Source organism: Pogoniulus pusillus, chromosome Z, assembly GCF_015220805.1.
Source record: "Pogoniulus pusillus isolate bPogPus1 chromosome Z, bPogPus1.pri, whole genome shotgun sequence".
Classification (NCBI taxonomy): domain Eukaryota; kingdom Metazoa; phylum Chordata; class Aves; order Piciformes; family Lybiidae; genus Pogoniulus; species Pogoniulus pusillus.
This window is the reverse complement of record NC_087309.1, coordinates 98,948,947-98,968,267: the sequence shown is the minus strand read 5'-3', so window position 1 is coordinate 98,968,267 and position 19,321 is coordinate 98,948,947. Positions and strand designations below refer to the sequence as shown.

Genomic DNA, 19,321 nt, shown 5'->3' with positions numbered 1-19,321 from the left:
TACTTCCAAAGCCTGATTAAGATAATTTTCAAAACTTTCTGTCATTTGAAGTCTGAAGCCTCCAATGTAGACACTATTCAAAACATAGGTGCTTTGCATTTGGACTGCCATATTGCTACCTTGTCCTTGTAAATGAGTTTCCTGTTCCTCTCCTGCCAGATTGCCATCTTGTCTCGACCTTTCAGTTATTTTTTTATGCCATATATATCTTAAACTTGCTGTAAACTTCCCACATTGTCCCCTTGTCAAATCAGTGTCTCTCCAATTAATTTGGAGTTCCTTTGGGCTGTAAGGCTCAGTGTTTTTCCTTTTGCATTCAAACCAGAAGCTTTTCTGTTATACTCTGGGTCCTGTGCCTACAGCAAAGGATTAATTTGTGAGAAGACATGGCTTTGGCTAGGATGCTGTAAAACCATTAGACACCTCCTTTAAAACTTCAACTCGTGGTGAAACATTCAGCTGTGATGGCCGAATTATTATATTGGAAGTTCCACTTGCCTTAGGGAGCTTGGCACATTTGCCTTGCTGCAGTTTGGTATGTGTTTCTAAGCCTGGACCAAAAAAATACAGTACCTGCATTGCATCTGTCTGTTGAAAAGGAATAACCTAGGATACACTCAGTTTCCTAGGAAGAGGTTTGTGCAGCGTTACTGCTGAGTGTGAATGAACACCTGGTAGATACAGAGGAACTTTAGTATAGCCCTGAAATTGCCAACAGCTGAAGTATACAGGCTTCATATTTAATACCACAGCACCTGTTGCTGCATTCCAGAGAGGCTAACAAATGGTTACAAAGGAGAGAAATACCAAATTAAGTTCATGACCCTACCCTGTGTGACTGTCATTATCTCTGTTTAATAGCCAACATATTTTAAAATATACTTCTCTAAGAATAGTCACCAGCAGTTAATCTCTTTTTTTTGGGGGGAGAGGTGGGGTGGGTTATTTTTGTTTCTTATTAAAGTCACGGAGTTAATTAAAATATATGGAAAGACTCTAGGAAAAATGTCTTTAAGAAGGCTTTTTAATGAAATTTTAAAATCAGCTACAATCTCTGTGTCATGTGATGCACCGGGTGGCTGTGGGAAGCACGAGCATGTTAAACCAGAATAACTCGTTGGCACAGACTGCTCTCTTGGGACTGCAAAACTCTGCACTTAGGTTCTCGTTGGAAAGAGCATCTTTCCTTGCCACACTACTCTTAAACTCCAGGTGCTCGCTTTTTTTTTTTTTTTTTTTTTTTTTTTTTTTTTTTTTTTTTTTTTTTTTTGCAATTCTTCTCACCTCTTGGTCATAAAAGCATTTGATTTTATGTTTTTTTTTCATGGTGTGGTTTTGGTTTTGCATCTGGAATGTAGGTCATCTTTTGCTGCTGGCCCAATTTTGGACATTTTAATACGCTAAAGCACAGACTTACATAGCAACACTGAGAAGCACACAACAATACCATATGCATTTTGCAAACCTATTAACAGTGACTTCTTCAGCACTCTCCTGAGTGAAGAAAGACATTCCCAGTGGTATTTGCTAGCTGTTCTTTTATCTTGCCTGCATTTCTGCTGCTGAATATATGCTTACTTTGAATATACAGATTATATATTTTTTTTTAAATTATGGACTATCCAGATTTTTTTTTCCAAAATATTGCATTAACTGTTGCTTCAGAGTGCCTTGCTGGCCTCAGAATTAATTTCCAAAGCCTGTGAGCCTGCTCATGCACTATTTGCCATGCATTAGGCTTTCAGATTGGGTATTTTTTTCTTTTGAAGGTCTTCCAGTGTGCATGTTAAAATTAGTATGCCTTGGTTGACTAATTTACAGTCTTACAGTATGCTCAGTTGATAAAGATTACAGTGAGTGAGAATTTAGTACAATTTACTGTACCTATTAAGACCACTGTAGGCAATGTTTACTTTCCTTTATGAACGAGTGCTTTGTATGCATTGAAAGTTTTAGTTTAAACTGTTTTCTAGTTAAAAATGATATGCATCTATAAATCTCTTTTGAAAAGCCAAGTGCCAAATAAAATATTTTCTCTTCAAATAAGGACCTTGTGTACCAGAATTGGAAAAAAAAAAAAGGTAAAAAGTAGAGACGTATATGGAAGAAATAACTACTGTATAGGGCCCTTGTTGGGAATTTTTTTTCTCCTTCTACACTTAGCCATGTGCCGTCTGGAATTTCCACTGCCTGATGGTGCTTTTCCAAGCTATATGCTCTGTTGCAGTCCTCTTTCTCAATAAACCCTGCGGCTGGCCTGGGCTCATCTCACCCCTTCCATCTCAGACAGCTCAAAGTTGCAGTTTCAGTGGCTGAAGAGTGAAAGCTGTCAGAGCACTCTCTGGTCTTACATGTCTCGTACAAGCTTCAGTTTTCATCAGCTTCTGAAATGCCAGCAAATCAACAAATGCTTGGGAATGTGGGGAATGGCCAATATGCTGAAGGGGCAGTCCGGGGACTCCTGCATTTTTTGAATGATTTCCACATTGCAAGGGCTTTATCTGTGCTTTTAAAAAAGTTTAAATTTAATACATCTTTCACCCAGGAAGCTTTGAAGCACTTAGATAAGAATCAAAACACTGACTATTCTGATTAAATGAAAAATAATAAACCACCACAAAAAAAATGTTCTTTGAAACTGTGACTCACTCAGTTACTAAGAAAGAAGCTGTAAATCATGGTGGCAGCTAGAAAAATCAACTTACCTTATTCATATCTGAAGAATTCATAATCTGTGTCCTACCATTTGTTTTTTTAATCTTGTTGTCACATAGTAAGTACATTGTGAAAACTGTTACAGCCCTGGTAACAGGTTTATGACTCTTTCTGCCTGTTCTGTACTTCAGAACTTGTTTGTTCGCTGATCTTGCAGTTGATCACCGTTGGAGCTTTACCTTACTGAAGTCATGTATTTATACATGAAGTCATATATTTATGTGCCTCATTATATTTATTTTTTTAGTGTTTCTGGCCTGTATCAGTGCTGAACACAAGGGTAGCCCTCAAAGGACTCAGGAAGCAGAAGGCACAAGTAGTAAAAAATCAGGGCTTTTCTCTTTTTTCACCTCTTGATATCTAGCGATCTCATGATTTTGGAGGTGCATGACTCATGGTCACATACAATTGGAAAACACACTGCCATCGGTCCCACTTGATTTCAGGTTGTCTCCCCCAGGAAAGTGATGCTCTCTGACTCTGTGAGAGTCTGTTGCATCTGAAGATGCAATTAAATGACATGTGCAGGCATTTAGCTGTAGCTCTCACCCACAGTCTGTAGGGAAGCAAACGTGCTTGTCCACACAGGAAGCTTGGCAGAAAATCTGTTACCACATTTCTGAAAGCTGTGTGTTAGTCTTAAAAATGTTGCCTGAGGCGCTCAGTTGCTGCTGTTTCCTCCTAATCTCATGTAAGTATCCTTCGTGCCTTGCCCAAAAAACTCTGTCATTTTTGGACCTTGTGCTCAGCAGGTACTAGTGCAGTAAATGCTTTGCCAGTCACTGAAATGAGAACTGGGACTCTCACAGCAGTGTTGTTATTGATGGCTTCACAGTCACATTTTCTGTTCCACCATGACTGTTGTATCAACATACCAAGGATGTCTGCTAGATCTGCAACTAATGTCAGAAAGCTCAACTCTTCATTGCCCATGGGACTTCACTTTGTTTACTGAAAGTTTTTTACTGCATGCTTTATTTCTGATCTTTCTTTATCACACCAAGGTTAAGAATACTCCATGACTCAAGCATTCATTATCAGTGTACACGAGATTGAATGCACTTAACTGTAAGTGATGTTGAATCTACCAGTAACTATTATCTTGTGGAAAAAAAAACCAACATTCTGCCTGAAGGCAATGAAATCATCTTACATAACTTTCCTCCCCTCCCCAAGCATTTTTTGCTTCTGAATTTTCAGTTTGTTTTTAATTTGGTTTAAGCAGAGTTGAGAAATAGTGTATTTGGTAATAGGTATTTGCTACAGCATGGAGGGAAGTGTTCTGTCTTCTATGTCAGGAAAGAGTCAGCATGGTAGCCCTAAGTAGGAGCCTTATTGTGCTTTTATACCAGTCTCCTGACAGCTAGTTAACCTGCAGTTCTAAATTTTCACTGCAAGTTTACACTCCTGCTGTTTTTTAACAAAAACTTGTGTAAGGTATAAATTTTTGGGGAAAAAAAAACCCAAACCAAACCACATACAAAATGCTACATGTCCAATATTTATTGATTTTAACACACAAAAAGTAATGTTAAATGTGTGCTGTTGGTTGCAAAACGTAAGGCATTTTGTAATTAATAAGTTTGAAGTTTTGACAGGAGGCAATCTCTAGCAACTGGATTAAGCTTCAGATTTAGGAAACTTTGCAGATGTTCCCCATATGCCTAAAATCCTGTGCATTTTGAAGTAATGGAAGCAGGATTTCCTCTGGTAACAACTTTTCCCTTTGGGCTACTCTCTTTCATGGAGGGACAATCAACTGAATATAGTCATGTTTATTAGTATAGTTCATATAGAAAATAAAATCCCCTTGATTTCAAAGGGGGTATTTTTGGTGATCCATTTTTTGAAAGTGAAGTGTAGAAGTGCACGGGAAGAAACAGGAGCGATAAAGAGCAGTCACGAGAAAAAAAACTGAGATGTTTCGAATTAGTGAGGTTACTTGTATCTGCGGCAGCCACTAGAGAAATGACACTACTTCAGGTCAAGTGCAAAGATGGTACCTGTCAATACAGGAGGTGTGGTCAGAGATTTGTGTGTCCCTCTGAGCTACTGTAATCACTCTTAGAAGGTGGCTGACTACGTAGAAACAATCCTACGTAAGTGAGGCTGCTTTAAGTAGTTGTCCAAATGTGGGTTTACAGGCTCATTTTCAGGGGCTCACTCGCGAAGTTGTAGTCAGGTTTGAAAGGGGTTGCTTTGCTGTCCTGAAATTGGGAACGGGGGCTGCCCCTCGCAGTCACCCTGAGTTAGGCGTCTCTCATACGCACCGGTATCTGTATTTGCAGACACCGGGTTAATGTTTTAACCTCTTCTTGACTGGTCTCCTGCCACTTGGAGTCTCAGGACCTTTCTTCTCCCTCCCTTTCAGCTGCCTGTTCTAGTTGTCAGTTAACAATAACGGCTCTTGGTGTTGCATTGCTTGCTCAGCAGTGCAATTTCCTTTCTGCTCTCTTTCAAGGAAGTGAAACCAATGCGATGTATTTTTGCGTTCTGAGGTGCCGGAGCAAAATGAAGCCCCGCAGGCAGGAGATAAAGGTAGCTAAGAAGAGCTGGTATTACAGTGAGGGGGGAAACTCCACCTTCACTCTGTGATAGCTTCTGACAGAGTTTCAAAGACTGCGATCAAGTGCGTGTTGGATTTAGTGGAATAAATAAGTCTCAGGATAGCCTCTAACTTGGGTAGTTTGCATCCCTTTCTGCTGTCAGCACTAACAACTGCAATTTCATTTGATAAACAAGTAAGTGATAATTTTACTGTTTTTTAATGACCTATATATGTTAGTTTTGAAGAAGCTTGAGTTTAAGCAGTAAGATTATAGGTTTTATTCACAGTCAACTGTGAAATACACTTTAGCTCATTCTGCCATTAGCAGTGAGGGGAAATTCTGGTTATAAAATACAAACAGCTTGCAGGTTCCTTTTTTTTTTTTTTTTTATTTAATTGGCTAAAAACCAGAAATATGACAATTGTATATTTAGCAGTTAAATTAGAACCCGAGTAGTAACACAGAGAAACCGAAGTTGACTTCTGGTGTATTGCAAAATAGATAGGAAGCAGGCAGTGCTGGGTAGTCCCAAAACAGGGATGGTTTCAGAGAAATGCCACTGAAAGTTTAACATCTCTAAGTGAGCAATTCCTTTTTCACTTAGCAATAGTAATTGCAGGTCAAGCTCCACTTTGTCAAATGTTAAATTGTGTACTGTGAGGGGGGTTGTGTTGAGAAACTGTAAACTTTTAGAAAAAATAATGTTTTCATTTTCCTGAAATTGATACTTTGTAGCACGTGTTTTATGTGTAAGTGGTTAGAACCATACTTGAGTATTTGCGTGACTTGCTGAGGGCAGGTTGTAAGGCCTTCTGTTGAGTTACAGTGGAGCACTGTGTGTGATACAGTTAGAATTTTACAAGAATACCTGCAGCATCCTGTGAAAGAATGCTTTTAAATCCATATATGTTTTATTGGCAGGGAGTGTTTCTCAGCAAATTAATGGAAAATACTTTGAAGCAGCAACTGCTGTTAGTAAAAACATTGATACATCTTTGGGGAGTGTCTCAAAGTAAACAGCATGAACAATTACTAGATTGGAGACCTTTAAGAAATGAAAGTGGTGAAAGAATAACAAGTTTTGATGGTTTGGAGGGAAGAAAAGACTATCATTCATCTGTAGATCTTTGTAAAGCAGTGGCTGTTGATTTCTAGTACTTGGATCCCCTTCAAAATACTTAGATTAATTTTATTTGAGTAACAGTTGCAATTTTGCAGTTAAGAACACAAAAAATGAATCATTATTTTCAGTTCGGATTGATTGCTTAACATCTGTAACGTCTTCCTGTATCTTTGTGGTAGATAAGTGTATCTGTCTTGTGACCTCAAGTGCTTTTTCCCAAGATAGTGAACAATGAGTTCTTTGGGGTTTTTTTTAAGCATCCTCATGTAGGAGTTTTTAAAATATGCTGAAACACTTCATTCTTAAAAACAAAATGCTAATATGCACTGAACATCTTAAGAAAAAATCTGCCTTAAAGTTTACAAGATGACAAAAAAAATCTTGTTACTGAGTTTCTCAAAGGCAGTGTTGAAAGGAAAAAAAAAAAAGGCAGATTTGTCTCACATGTCTTGAAGGACAAGTTTCTTCTATTTGCTGGAAGCCCAGAGGCACCACGCATCTGAACACACCCAGATGCCCAGATACAGTTAAGAGGAAACCTTTTCCAACTTCAGGGACTTACTCTTTTGCATCTCCAGATTTTGTTTTCATGAAGAGAAACGGGGTGCGGGGCAGGGGGGAAGGGGTGTGTGTGCGTGCAGAAAGTGCTTCCAGGCTTTGTGTTTGCAAAGCAAACCTTCCGTATGTGAAGTAAATCTAAAGAAATGAAGTTTTCCTTTAGGCTGCAGGAAAGCTACAGTGTAAAAGCAGCTATCTCCCAGACTTTTTCAATGAATTCATGTGCACCTTGGTGGAGAAAGCGCTGCAAAGGGAATATGCTGTCAATACTTGTCACTGGCAACAGAACATGAGCACGAGCATTTCACAGAATAAGTTTATGAAAGAACATTGGAAGAAATTTCAAGCTATCACTGTGTGCATTGGTGCATGTAAGCGTTGTTTTGGAGGTGGAAAACTGTTCTATGATCTGTTTTACTTGTCACAGAAGAATTTCCTGGTAGCACCAAATGTTCTGGCAGTCGCTAGAATGTTTACTTTTGGCTATTTCTGCATTAAGTATAGAGCATAGGAGTGTTAATTTATACTTGCTTTGCTTATGAAAACTAGCTCATTCATATTGGATCTAGAGAATCTCAGTATGGTTTGCAGATAAAAGACTTCAGTGTTTGTCTTGTATTTTTTTCACATCTATATCTTTGTATAAAATATATGTGTGAAAATATGTGTGTTGGATCTGATCACGTAAAATGCTAACCAAGAGAAAGTTTTCCAGTAGTCATTTCACTGCATACTGTCTCTAGCTGAGTAACAGATAATTGTCATGATGTTCAGATAGTTGCAGTTTCAGATGTCGTTATGCCTGCGAGAATCAGGTTGGACTTACGGCTCATGTGGTCAGGTAGGGTAGGTTTATTGCTTCATTTTGAAATACTGTTAATCCACATATAGAGAGATATTTTGAACCATTTTTGAGCAAGTTCTATTTCAAAGTTTTCTCCAAATAGTTTCAAATAATGTAAACCTAAAGAGACTAGTCATAGGGATTGAAAATATGAGGGTATCTACATACATAATGTTTGCATCAGTTTTGTGGCAGTTAGTAGGACCAATATGAATTGACATGTATGAAAATAGTCTTCAACCTTCTGTTCATAGTATGTCTGTTACAAAAAAAAAAAATGACTGTTTGTTTGTTTTTCCCTCCCCAGTGGCCACAGATGTCTTCAACTCCAAAAATCTGGCCATTCAGGCCCAGAAGAAGATCCTTGGAAAAATGGTGTCCAAATCCATAGCAACTACTTTGATTGATGACACAAGCAGTGATGTCTTAGATGAGCTCTACAGAGTAACAAAGGAATATACACAAAATAAAAAGGAAGCAGAGAAAATAATAAAAAACCTAATTAAAATAGTCCTTAAGTTGGCAATTCTCTACAGGAACAACCAATTTAATCAGGATGAAATAACACTGATGGAGAAATTCAAGAAGAAAGTTCATCAGCTGGCTAAGACTGTGGTCAGTTTCCATCAGGTGGATTATACCTTTGACAGGAATTTTTTGTCCAAACTGCTAAACGATTGTAGAGAGCTGCTTCATGAAATTATTCAGCGTCACCTAACTGCCAAGTCACATGGACGCATCAACAATGTGTTTGATCACTTCTCTGATTGTGAATTTTTGGCTGCCTTGTACAATCCCTTTGGACCTTATAAACTCCATTTGCAGAAACTTTGTGATGGTGTCAACAAAATGCTAGATGAGGGGAATATATAAGTACTTGTATTAAAGTTGACTGCCTATGCATTATTTTTAGATGGAACACTGTTGATTTATGAAGGAATAAGGGAGCATGCCAAAAGGGTTTTTTACATTGTGACAAATATTTCCAAAATACCTTTATTAAATTGATTTCCTCCTTATGAGCTATCTGTTGCTATTCACAGTCCATCTGGAGGAAAGACTGCTCATGACTGTGTTTTACTGTGCTTTGCCTACGGAAACAGCTGGATAACGACAATAAAACAGAATGGTCCAAGTACAGTAAGAGTCCTGCAAGATAGATATACAAAATGAGACAATCAACATCTCTCACAGATTTACAGAATTATTCCTAAACTATCAGTCTAGTTATGTTGCTAACAGACTGTCATGGTGATGGTACACTCTATAATTTCTTTGACTTACTTGTAAAATACATATATTTGATTCATTTATAGTCTTTTATGCTCTCTGCACAGATCACAGCTTCCTAATGTTGCCCTTATGAAGCACCCAGTTTTAAATATTATCAGTCATGCTGTCATGTAGAGTCTTAACAGGTGAAAACTTTCTGTCTGCAAGGCTACCAAGTATAGTACCTTATAGACCTGCACAGATGCTTGCTTCCTTTGATTATATGGGGATTATTTGAGGAATAAGCTACAGGAACATAGCCTGACTGGGGAAAAACATTCCCTGGAAACCACTTGTGGTACCCAGTTTTATCTCTCTGCCTATGATAAGGTAAAACTCAAGGACTTATCTGTGCAAATACTTAAGATCCTAAGAACACAGCTTAGTAGTCCACAATTCTGTTTGAAAGGGTGTGAGTCGGGAGATTTTGTCACACTAGGCTGATGTGCATGATGATGTAAATTCAGAAAGTGTGGTCATCTGAAAGTAAATTTCAAGCCCACTTGGTATATGATAAGACTAGAAACAGCATCTAGTCTTATTGTATCCTATACTATTTAACTAATGGAAAAATGGAATCTTGAATACATTTTAAAATTTTCCTCTTCTCTCCCCTTCTGCCTTTCATCTCTCTCTTCTTCCTGCCTTGCTCTTGGGGATAAAAAAAATGTGACTTCAGAGACACTGTAATGTACTTAAAAGTGTGAAGTTAATACATTTCAAACACCTGAAGACTTTTTGTTAGGAATCATATACAGAATTTGCTGTTTTGTTAGAAAGCTGATAAAGAATGTGCTGTTTATTTAATTGCCAGTGGTTTTGCTATTTGCTGTGTCTTTTTGTTTTAATGAGTAAACCAAAGAATATTTGCACTTTGAACTTTTCATGCTTTTTTTTTTTTCTTCTCGTTGCATTTTAAGTTACAAAGAGCAAACTTAGCCTGTGCTGGCAACAAAACCATCACAGCCTCTGACATATGGCTTCAGCATTACTTACAATTTTTTAAGAGAGGAAATTCACTATTGTTTGTGTTTGTTTGGTCACTAAGCTCTGATTGTTCCCAGAATCATGCCAGATAAATGTGGCTCTCAAATGTGAACTTACTTTATACAAGCCACTGGTGTCCAGCAGAGAGAGATTAATGTACTAGTAGGCTGGAACACCTGAGAGCTGATGCAAGAATTTGCCAAGAAATAGATTATTAGGGTGATATCTACAGGTATATAATTAAAGATTCCTTCTTGTATTTTACTTAAACAGTAAATACATTGTGCATTTGCCCATCAGAAGCTAGGTACCGGAGTGCAACTTCATGAGGGAAATCCCAAAAATTTGAAAGAGTAGTTTCTGATGTATTTGTTCCATGTATTTATTTTCCCACCTAGAAAAGGAAAGCTGTTTTCTTTCTCAGTTCTCTGACATGAGAATTGAAAGGAAACTTCACTTCTATATGTGGATACAGCTTTCTTCACAAATTCTGTTTCTAAATCATGGTCTGATTCTCCAAAATAGCATCACTTATAATGAATGGTAACAGTTACTGAAAGGAGGACAGGACAGTACCTTATTTGGAACCAGGCATAACATATTCATGTATTTGTAAACTATGAAAGATTTTCTTTAGCCATGACCTAGGACATTTTGACTGCTCAATTTAAGATTTTCTCTGGGACAAAAACTGCTTAAATGGTCTTTGTACATTGTTAACAAACTCCTACTTAGATGTATATGAGCCATATTGTGTCATACTATGTATATTTTCAGTAACACAATAACTTCATAGTCAGTTGCATTATTGACCATTTAGTTGTTAGAAGTGAAAGTTGATCATGAAGATTTGATTATAAGCATATAAACTTGACAACTAGGAGAAGTTATATTTGGCTTGCAAACTAGTTACATTTCTTCTGAAGTGCTCTAATGATAGTTCTGTCTGGCATTCATTTTCAATTGCAAAGAAGTGATTTCTGAATGATGAAATAAAACAACTGTATTGGACTTCCAAAAGCCTGCTTTTGTAGGGAACATGATGTAGCATTTGAGCTGTATACTTTTGCAATTAGTTTATTTTTCCTGCAGCATACATAAACGGTGTCATTAATTGCCAAACTTCAGAAATAAATTGACAGAAATTTCTCTTGTTGTAGTAAAGTATTGACCCTTCTAGTTGAAACTTCACACAAATCAAGTTTAAAAAAGATTACAGTAGTGCCATTTAATTAGGGGTAGGGACAATGCCATTATTTAGTGTAGTGGTGCTGTTTTAACACAGCAGAAATTATTAATATATCTAATTGCAATCATAATAGATTCATTTCACAATTGGCTTTTAAATCTCAGTACCTTTAGATGTTTCATATTTTAACACCCTTTCAATATATATTGTTATATAATTTCCAAGTGTATATTGGTGAAGTTGTCAGAGTTATAAACTGTTACGTTGCAGCAGTGGAAGTCAGACCTTGGCTACATTTTTCAAGGCACGCCAAACAACCATGGTCTAAGCCATGCAAAGAGAAGCACATAAAGGGAGGTTATCTGGGCCATTTTATGTGTTTCCCCTCAAAAATGAATTCACTAGAACTTTAGCCACCCCTTAATTAAGTTTGCAGGCATTTGTGTGTATGCACAGACAAAAAGAAACAACTGTGTAAATTACAACATTTATTCTGGTCCTTAATGTCTCCTGAGATTTATCTGCACTTAGAAGATACAGAAGTTATCAGGAGTCTGGAATCTTTCAGCAGCTAGTGTGGTTTGTTTTGTTTTTTGTTTTTTTTTTCATTAGGAAAATACCAAATCACATCTCTTCTAAAAAAAAGATTCAACCTTACCCAGAAAGCTAATTCCTGTAAAATAAAGGTATGAGGAGATGGTGAATTGCTTCCCCACATCTCTTCGTAAAAGGATTGCTTTGTTCCAGGGAAGTAGAGAACTGATTTTTATGGCAGTTGGCTTGTTGTTTTCCCCTCACTTTATTGTAGCTGTAACAGCTATAATGTACTATTTAAAGGTGAACTGGAATCCTGCAATGGACTCATCAGGGGACCAGAACATTCTTGTTTTTGTGATCTAGCAGAGAAAAATCCACACTATTCCTAAGTCCATTGTCAAAGATGACAGTGTTATGAGGAGTACAGATAAGCTGCACATGGTATAGGTTTAGATAATCTCTCTATGATGAATGTTCACCATCTGGTGACCTGCTACCACAGCTTTCCTTTGGCCTTATGTGCTTTTCATGCCCTTTTTTGAGCAGCAGAGTACTCTTCAGACAAGTTTGTTCCTTCCCTACCATTATTACTCCAGGATCATGTTATATCATGTATGTGTCTAAGGAGAACAGCAGACAGAGCATGTTAGCCATTCCACTTAAGGGAAATAACCCAGAGATAAATACCAGTTTCCTGATGAGTTTTGTTTGTGTGTGTGTTTTTTTTTCCCAAAGCAATTTAAAATCTGAAGGAATAATCTTACATCTTGATTTAGTTGTTAATGCTATTTTGACTGTAATCTATACCCTTATCAGCACAGTATGCATTTAGCTGTAATTTCAATACATGTACTTCTGAGTGTTTATAAAAAGCAGTGCTTTTGGAATGCATTACAGAAAGGTATATTTTAGCATGAACATGAAATGAAGATTCCTGTTTGCATAACCATTTGCAGATAAACTTTCTTGTTACAACTGGTTCTCATTGAGATTTGAGCAGGTCAGCCAACATTCATGGTGAAGTGGCAAACATATGTGCTCTGGATAAAGCAACTGTCAAAGGAGATTATAATTGTGCAGGAAGGTTCTGTATTATCTTATTTTTATATTTTGCACATAAATGAAACTCCTTTGAGTAGAGGAAATTCTCCTATCTTTAAAAAAAACAAAAAACCACCTCTCTACACAAACCCACACTGTTGGCTACTACTCAGAAGGCTTATACTAAGTATAATAATTGCTATTTCAAATTAATTAAAACAAAACCAAAACCACAAACCCTTGCATTTGTTCTCATAGAGAAGTTCTAAAGAACTAATCCATACTAAATTGCTAATGTATTTGTGACAAAGTTTGGATGTTACAGCATTCATGTCTATAGTACTAAATATTTTAGGTTACTATTTGACTTATTTTCATTCTATGAAAATAAAGGAGTAATACCCTTGCAGGCTATTCCTTAGAGCCTTGCTCCGTGTTACAAAAGTCTGTATCATAAATCAAGGCTTCTTAATGCTTAAACTATGAATCTCTGAACTGACTTTTTTTTCACTTGGTACTCAGTTTTAAGAGTTAGAGTTCTGGTTTCCTATTTTAAAGCTGATGTTTGTGGCCAGGACATTCCTGAATCAATATCTGCTGCTTCTTGTGAGCAGCTCATAGCTTTGGGGTATCCCATAATTACATAGTACCAACCAAAGAAGCAGAATATAATGATTAAGAATAATGGAATTAAGGAGGTACAGTATTACTTGCCCAGCTTTCCCAAGCAACTGAAACCTGTTTGCTATTTGTGGTTCTCCCTTGTGGGAAAGTCTTGGTGTGGTAGGTGGAGGACAAAGGTGGAGCTTCTGTGATTTAGATACAGCTGCTGTGATTTAGATACAAATTATTTGTACCATTACATCTAGGATCTACCACTGTGTACTCTACAAATCCTAACATTGGATATTAAAATTGTACTCTCTGTTGTCTTCACGACAGATTAATTCCTTTTCAATTTTTTATTAAATATATTTGGGCTGTGTAATTATACACACTATTATGAGCTGAAAGTCATCCTTCTGCATCATATCTTTCTTCTTGGATATCTTGATATCTTTGTGTGTGCGTGTGTCTCTCCCGCTTCAGTCAGTAGGTGGTTTGTGCACTGTAAAAAAACCTCCTTGTTGGATGTAATTCTGACGGTTTTCATAAATGCAGAGTGTTAAAAGAAAAAATAGTTTGACTTTCATCCACTTCTCCAGGTCTTGCTGGAACAGTTTTAGAGTATCAGCCGCAGTGCTCATAGAATCATAGAATCAACCAGGTTGGAAGAGATCTCCAAGATCATCCAGTCCAACCTAGCACCCAGCCCTATCCACTCAACTAGACCATGGCACCAAGTGCCTCATCCAGTCTTTTCTTGAACACCTCCAGGGACGGTGACTCCACCACCTGCCCGGGCAGCCCATTCCAATGGCAAATCACTCACTCTGTGAAGAACTTCCTCCTAACATCCATCCTATACTTCACCCGGCACAACTTCAGACAGTCTCAAGTTGTGGTCTTTAAGCATGGCAACCTAAAGCTCTTCATATGCAACACATTTGTGGAAAATTTTTCAGAATTCATTTCTTGTTATTTGTTCAGGCTAAGCCACAGCTGATACTGGATGAAAAGTATTGTTCCACTTAAGTAGTGTGATTTAAAAAAAAAAAAATTAATACAGCAAGTATGAAGACGTAGATGGAGTAAATCAACTCATGTATGCCAGCAACTCTTCTTTTTTTTGCATGTGGATGGAAATGCACATGTTCTACTCCATTATAGAAGAGCTTTGAGAAATTATTTGGCTTTCTTAAGCAGAATTTAGTTTCATTTCATAAGCTATTTCAGTAGCTGGGTTTGGCTTAAGTCCTGAAAAGCAAACCCTCTGGTTGCTGATAGACTTAGTGTTAATTAAGGGTTCCTGTGGCTTTGAAGGACAGCATTTCCCAATTCCAAAAGCTGATGCATTCACTTCACTGACTGTACTTGAGATACTGTGAGTTTTTGCTTTACTTGTTTGGGGTTCAGTTTTATTTTATGGGAAGTCAAGACTTACAATGCTATCATCTTCTAGGCCTGCTAAAAGATTGCATAGATAAAACAGATTGAGGCAATGCTTTGAGCTGGGGAGGAGAAGTACACTGGTCCCAGAACATGATGATGGGATCTGCTGCTAATTTCAGGAAAGCTGGTTCTCTATCTCAAGGATCTTGATAATTCAGCAACAGAAAAGTGATCTCATTCTTGGAACTAAAGTGAGTCTCTTTGCCCAACGGAAAACTCCCTCAGTTATGGGCTGCAAATTTCAATGGTATGGGCACTCCCAAAGGTACATTTGCTATGCCATCATAGAAAAAACTATTAGGGAAAAGTGGGAAGGAAACCTCAGCGCTTTTCTGGAAGAAAAGGCTGTGATCAGACAAAGTTCTCATTAAGTTTGTTTTGCCATCTTTGCTGTGGTAAGGTCTACTGCCTACCATAAGCACAGACATTTGACTTTGGCTAAGTAAACCAATATGTTTAATGTTACATGTAGTTCCAGTATGCTACTACAGCAGTCTACAGTTTACTCCAAAGCTAGAACTGAGAACCTCATGCTACAAAATAGTAGCCCTTTACAAAGCAGTATCAAAACCAAATCTTTGCTACTGTTTGGAAAATCCTGGATAGAGAATTCAGACTTTCCACCTCCTTCAAGATTAGCAAAGAAGGTGCTGGTGAGGACTACAAGCTTCTACAGAAAACTGGGGTTTATGTTGTTACTTAGTTGACTGTCTGTTCTCCATCAGTCCATCTTGCTTCTCAGTAGGATATTCCATACTTCATGTATTCTTGACTAGAATTGCTCTTTACGCAGGTTAGGGAGGAATTCTCACCATGAAATAATCAATCTGAAGCTGTGGTGTTTGGCATTCATTCAGATGTTTGCACTGGTTGGGATGTGAGCTGTTGGAGTCAATATTTCTGATAGACAACTAGAAGTCTGCTCTTTATCTGGGGGAAGTGAGTATTTGTATGCCGTTGTTCACAGAGAAAGCTTCTGTAACGTTTGGAGTAAGAACTCTAGAATGTCCTTGGTAGCAGCTTAAAAGTAGAGGTCATTTTAGGAAGCAGTGTAAAAGCAGCTTAGCTTTTGTGCATGTTCTCTGTTTATTAAAGGAACTGCCTGGATTTATTCTATGAGAAGAACCTCTTGGAATTTTTGACTGTTTCAAAGTCCAATATTGCTGTTAACTCAGAAAGCAACTCAACTGAATCAGTTTTTTCGGGAGATGTTTCAACTCATATCTATACATTAAAAGTTCAGCTTGCCCATAGAAACCTGATTTCCACTGAATGCAGCACATAGGTATTTTCTAGTCTTTTTAACTCTTACTTTAGTCAGTGTGGGGTTTATTCTCCTGAGGTTTTTGTCTTTGAGGAAACCAAGTTAATGGATTTTTCATAAAGAATCATTTAGGATGAAGTAGCTGTGTTATGGGGCAACACCATGCCCTTTTGCTGGCACCTCCCTAAAATCTCTCCACAGGATGGTTTTTCAAAGCTGTAGATGTGCACAAGCAACTAGTTTCTGCTTAATGAGTTTGTTCTACTAATCTGTTACTACATACCAGCTCAGCAGTCCACCAAGCCCTGACTGACCCAGGGCTTCAGTTTCCTTTAAACCTTAAGTCTCTGATAGAATCAAGTGGAGAGTTTCCATAGCACTCTGCTTGTGCCCCCAGCATGGATTTTCCACTTAATTGAGTGGTATGTGCAACAAATGCCAAAATTAACATTTCTTGCCAAAATAGGGCCATGAGACCTCCTGTGATGAAGGCTGTTGACAAGAGCTATAAAAATATTTGCATTTACATTTGCAGCTGATTCCTAAGAGTATATTCAGTCTTAACTACACAGTAGGCTGCTCCTCAGCATCTCAAGAGAAGAGCTGCTTTTCAAGTTTCTGAAGGTGACAAGCAATGGATTCAACGGCAAGAAACCCCCACTTTCTAACTGCTGTAGGTTCACAGGAAAAGAAATGAACACAAGAGAATGCAGCTTAGAATGGAAATAATACTTTTTGCTGTTTCCACTGATGGAAGAAATCAATGGAAATGCTATAAGGTAGCTATGAAGAATTTTTTAGCAGGGGTTTCTATCACATAAGTTTATATACTTAATCAAAATAAGTATCCCTCTTTAACCAACATTACTAGAAATTAGTAGACTGAGCTGGGCATAAAGTTAGTTTGAGATGTGCAGCTGAGGGCTGAGAGCTTTTTGTGATGTCTTGGCAGGCAGAAGATGGCTGCAGAAAGAAAGCAAAAAGGAATGATGATCTGGCTGCAAGCAAAGCAGAAAATACCTGCCTTCAAACCCCCAGGGATTTCTACAATACTAAGGCTGTAGTGAGGTTCCATCTGTTTAGGCCATGCCGCTTTTGTAGTCTTCAGTGAAGGATGCCAAATTTTTCAACATGGATTCAGTATCTAATCATTGGTCATGCCAAGAAACATCTGGTTGCCCCCTTTACTGGTATAAGTAGAAAAACTGTTGTTAGAAATCAATAGGCCTCTGCAACTCTCCACAAACAAAACCATTCAGAAAGCAAGTAAGGTACCTGAAAATGAGCCTTATGATCCAAACAGATCTATTACCAATAACAATACGAGCCAAAAAAGTGCAAAATTGGTCACTAAGTTTTTTCAAGGATTGAAGGTTCTCGCTGTTTACAGCAGCAAAGAGCAGAAAACATTTTCACTTGGGTTAAGACTTCTACAGTATCCACAACACATGCAATGCTAAGTTTATAAAAGAGACAAACCTCCCCTTCCCCCCCAGTTTTCTGACCTGTTAGTTGGAAGAAGGACTTTAGAATACACACAAAAATTTGTTTAACTGTACGACAGGAAAAGTCACTGTTTGTAAAAGACCTTACCTGCTCTAAGCATTGAAGTATGACAAAAAACACATAATCATACTCAGTATCACAGGGTACTTCTTGGAGTGCTTGGCATATTTTTCCTCCCATAAAAATCCCGCTGTGTCAGTAAAACAGTTAATGATAAATATGTTAGTTCACACTGCTCACTAAGTGACAAAATAAAGTAGATTTGGTCTTCCTTTTTGACTCACTTACTACATTACCAGTTTCAACCGTGTTAAACCCTGTCTAGTCAAGTTTTGAATGTGACTCTCCTGCTATTAATCTACTGTGGCTCACTCATACAAAACTATTTGATACTTGCAATTGGTTTGTGGCTTGGCACCTATTCTGTTCAAGTTTGTACCTAATGTCACCCGGTTTTGGTTAAGAGTGGTACTATTTTGCCCTCATACCTTTTTTTTTTCAGACTGATGCAAATATTTTATGATAGCTGAATGACTTCTGGAACAAATTATGTAGAAACTGTTGAAGGATGCCATCAAACTCCTTTCTATTCTGAGTGCCTCTTTGTATTTTGGATCTCATTAATACAGTTAGATTTCACTTAAAAACAAACAAAACCAACATAGAAAAGTATCTCTGGTGCCCCTTGTGTTCGTTTTTCCGGGAAAAAAAAACCCAACAACTGTTCTGACGTGTGAGCTCTCTGCTGATTCTAATCCCAGTCTATGCAGCAGAATGTGGAAATATAAAGGAGCCTGACTTGTTAAAAACCCCTGTTTGTTAGCTACCTGAATTAAAAAAATCATGCCATAGAAACACCTCGGGGTCTGATCTTACTTGGGGCATGTAACTTCCAAGCAATTCAAGAGTAGAGTCCTTTCCTTGAATGGAACACCCAGGACACAGAAGAGTATGGAATATAAAAGACTAGGGCTGAAATGGCCTTTTCAAGACCATGCAAGAGAACAGAACTGAAAATGAACCAATTTCTCCTAGGACTAGCTTGCAGCCACGCATCAAGAGCCACACTGCTTTAGAGAGATGTGATTATGTACAGGATTGCACAAATAAATTTGGTTGTGTCCTTACATGACCACATTTGTTCCTGCAAATATTTCCACTCTGAACCCAGCGTTTCCAGGAGCATACACACATCTGACAAACTGGGAATTTGTGCTGTTACTTTGCACCCTTTCCTCTACCCTGAGTACATCCTAAACTTACTGGACAGTAGAAGCCAAGCTCTTAATTCCCCTAATAAAGGAGTGGGAGCAAATAAGGATACACAACGCGTAGCAGGTAGTACCCCTGGCATAGCATCCAGAACAGGGCTCTCTTCTGTGCACTGTACCTTTAAAGGTGCGTGGTGTGTTACTGCCACCCAGGCGGCTCTGGCAGCAAGCGGGCAGCTGCGCTCTTGTCCTGGAGCCTTCCTTCTCGGGAGCCAAATCACACTGGTCTCAGCAACAACCAAGATACTGAGTGCTGAGGCTGAACCAAAGCTCACAAATGGTTACGAGCTCAATCTTTTGCTTCCTCAGGAAGAGCAATCGCAAACTGACTCACAGCTCTGCCCTGCCGAGAAGCAGCTTCCTCCCGCTGCTGAGCGTACTGCAGCAGACAAGGCACGATCGCTGCTGCCCTT

The 19,321-nt window shown here is 38.2% G+C and overlaps 1 protein-coding gene across 4 annotated transcripts in view; it reads left to right on the top strand.

Moving 5' to 3' along the window:
- Positions 1-11,197, top strand: part of TNFAIP8 (TNF alpha induced protein 8) — a 73,050-nt gene extending 61,853 nt beyond the window's left edge. For all 4 annotated transcript variants that reach the window (XM_064140231.1, XM_064140230.1, XM_064140233.1 and 1 more), the window contains one exon: positions 8,097-11,197. In XM_064140231.1, the coding sequence (XP_063996301.1) occupies positions 8,097-8,662 (566 nt within the window). In that variant the 3' untranslated portion in view covers positions 8,663-11,197. The remainder of the gene's footprint in view (positions 1-8,096) is intronic.
- Positions 11,198-19,321: the final 8,124 nt, after the last annotated feature.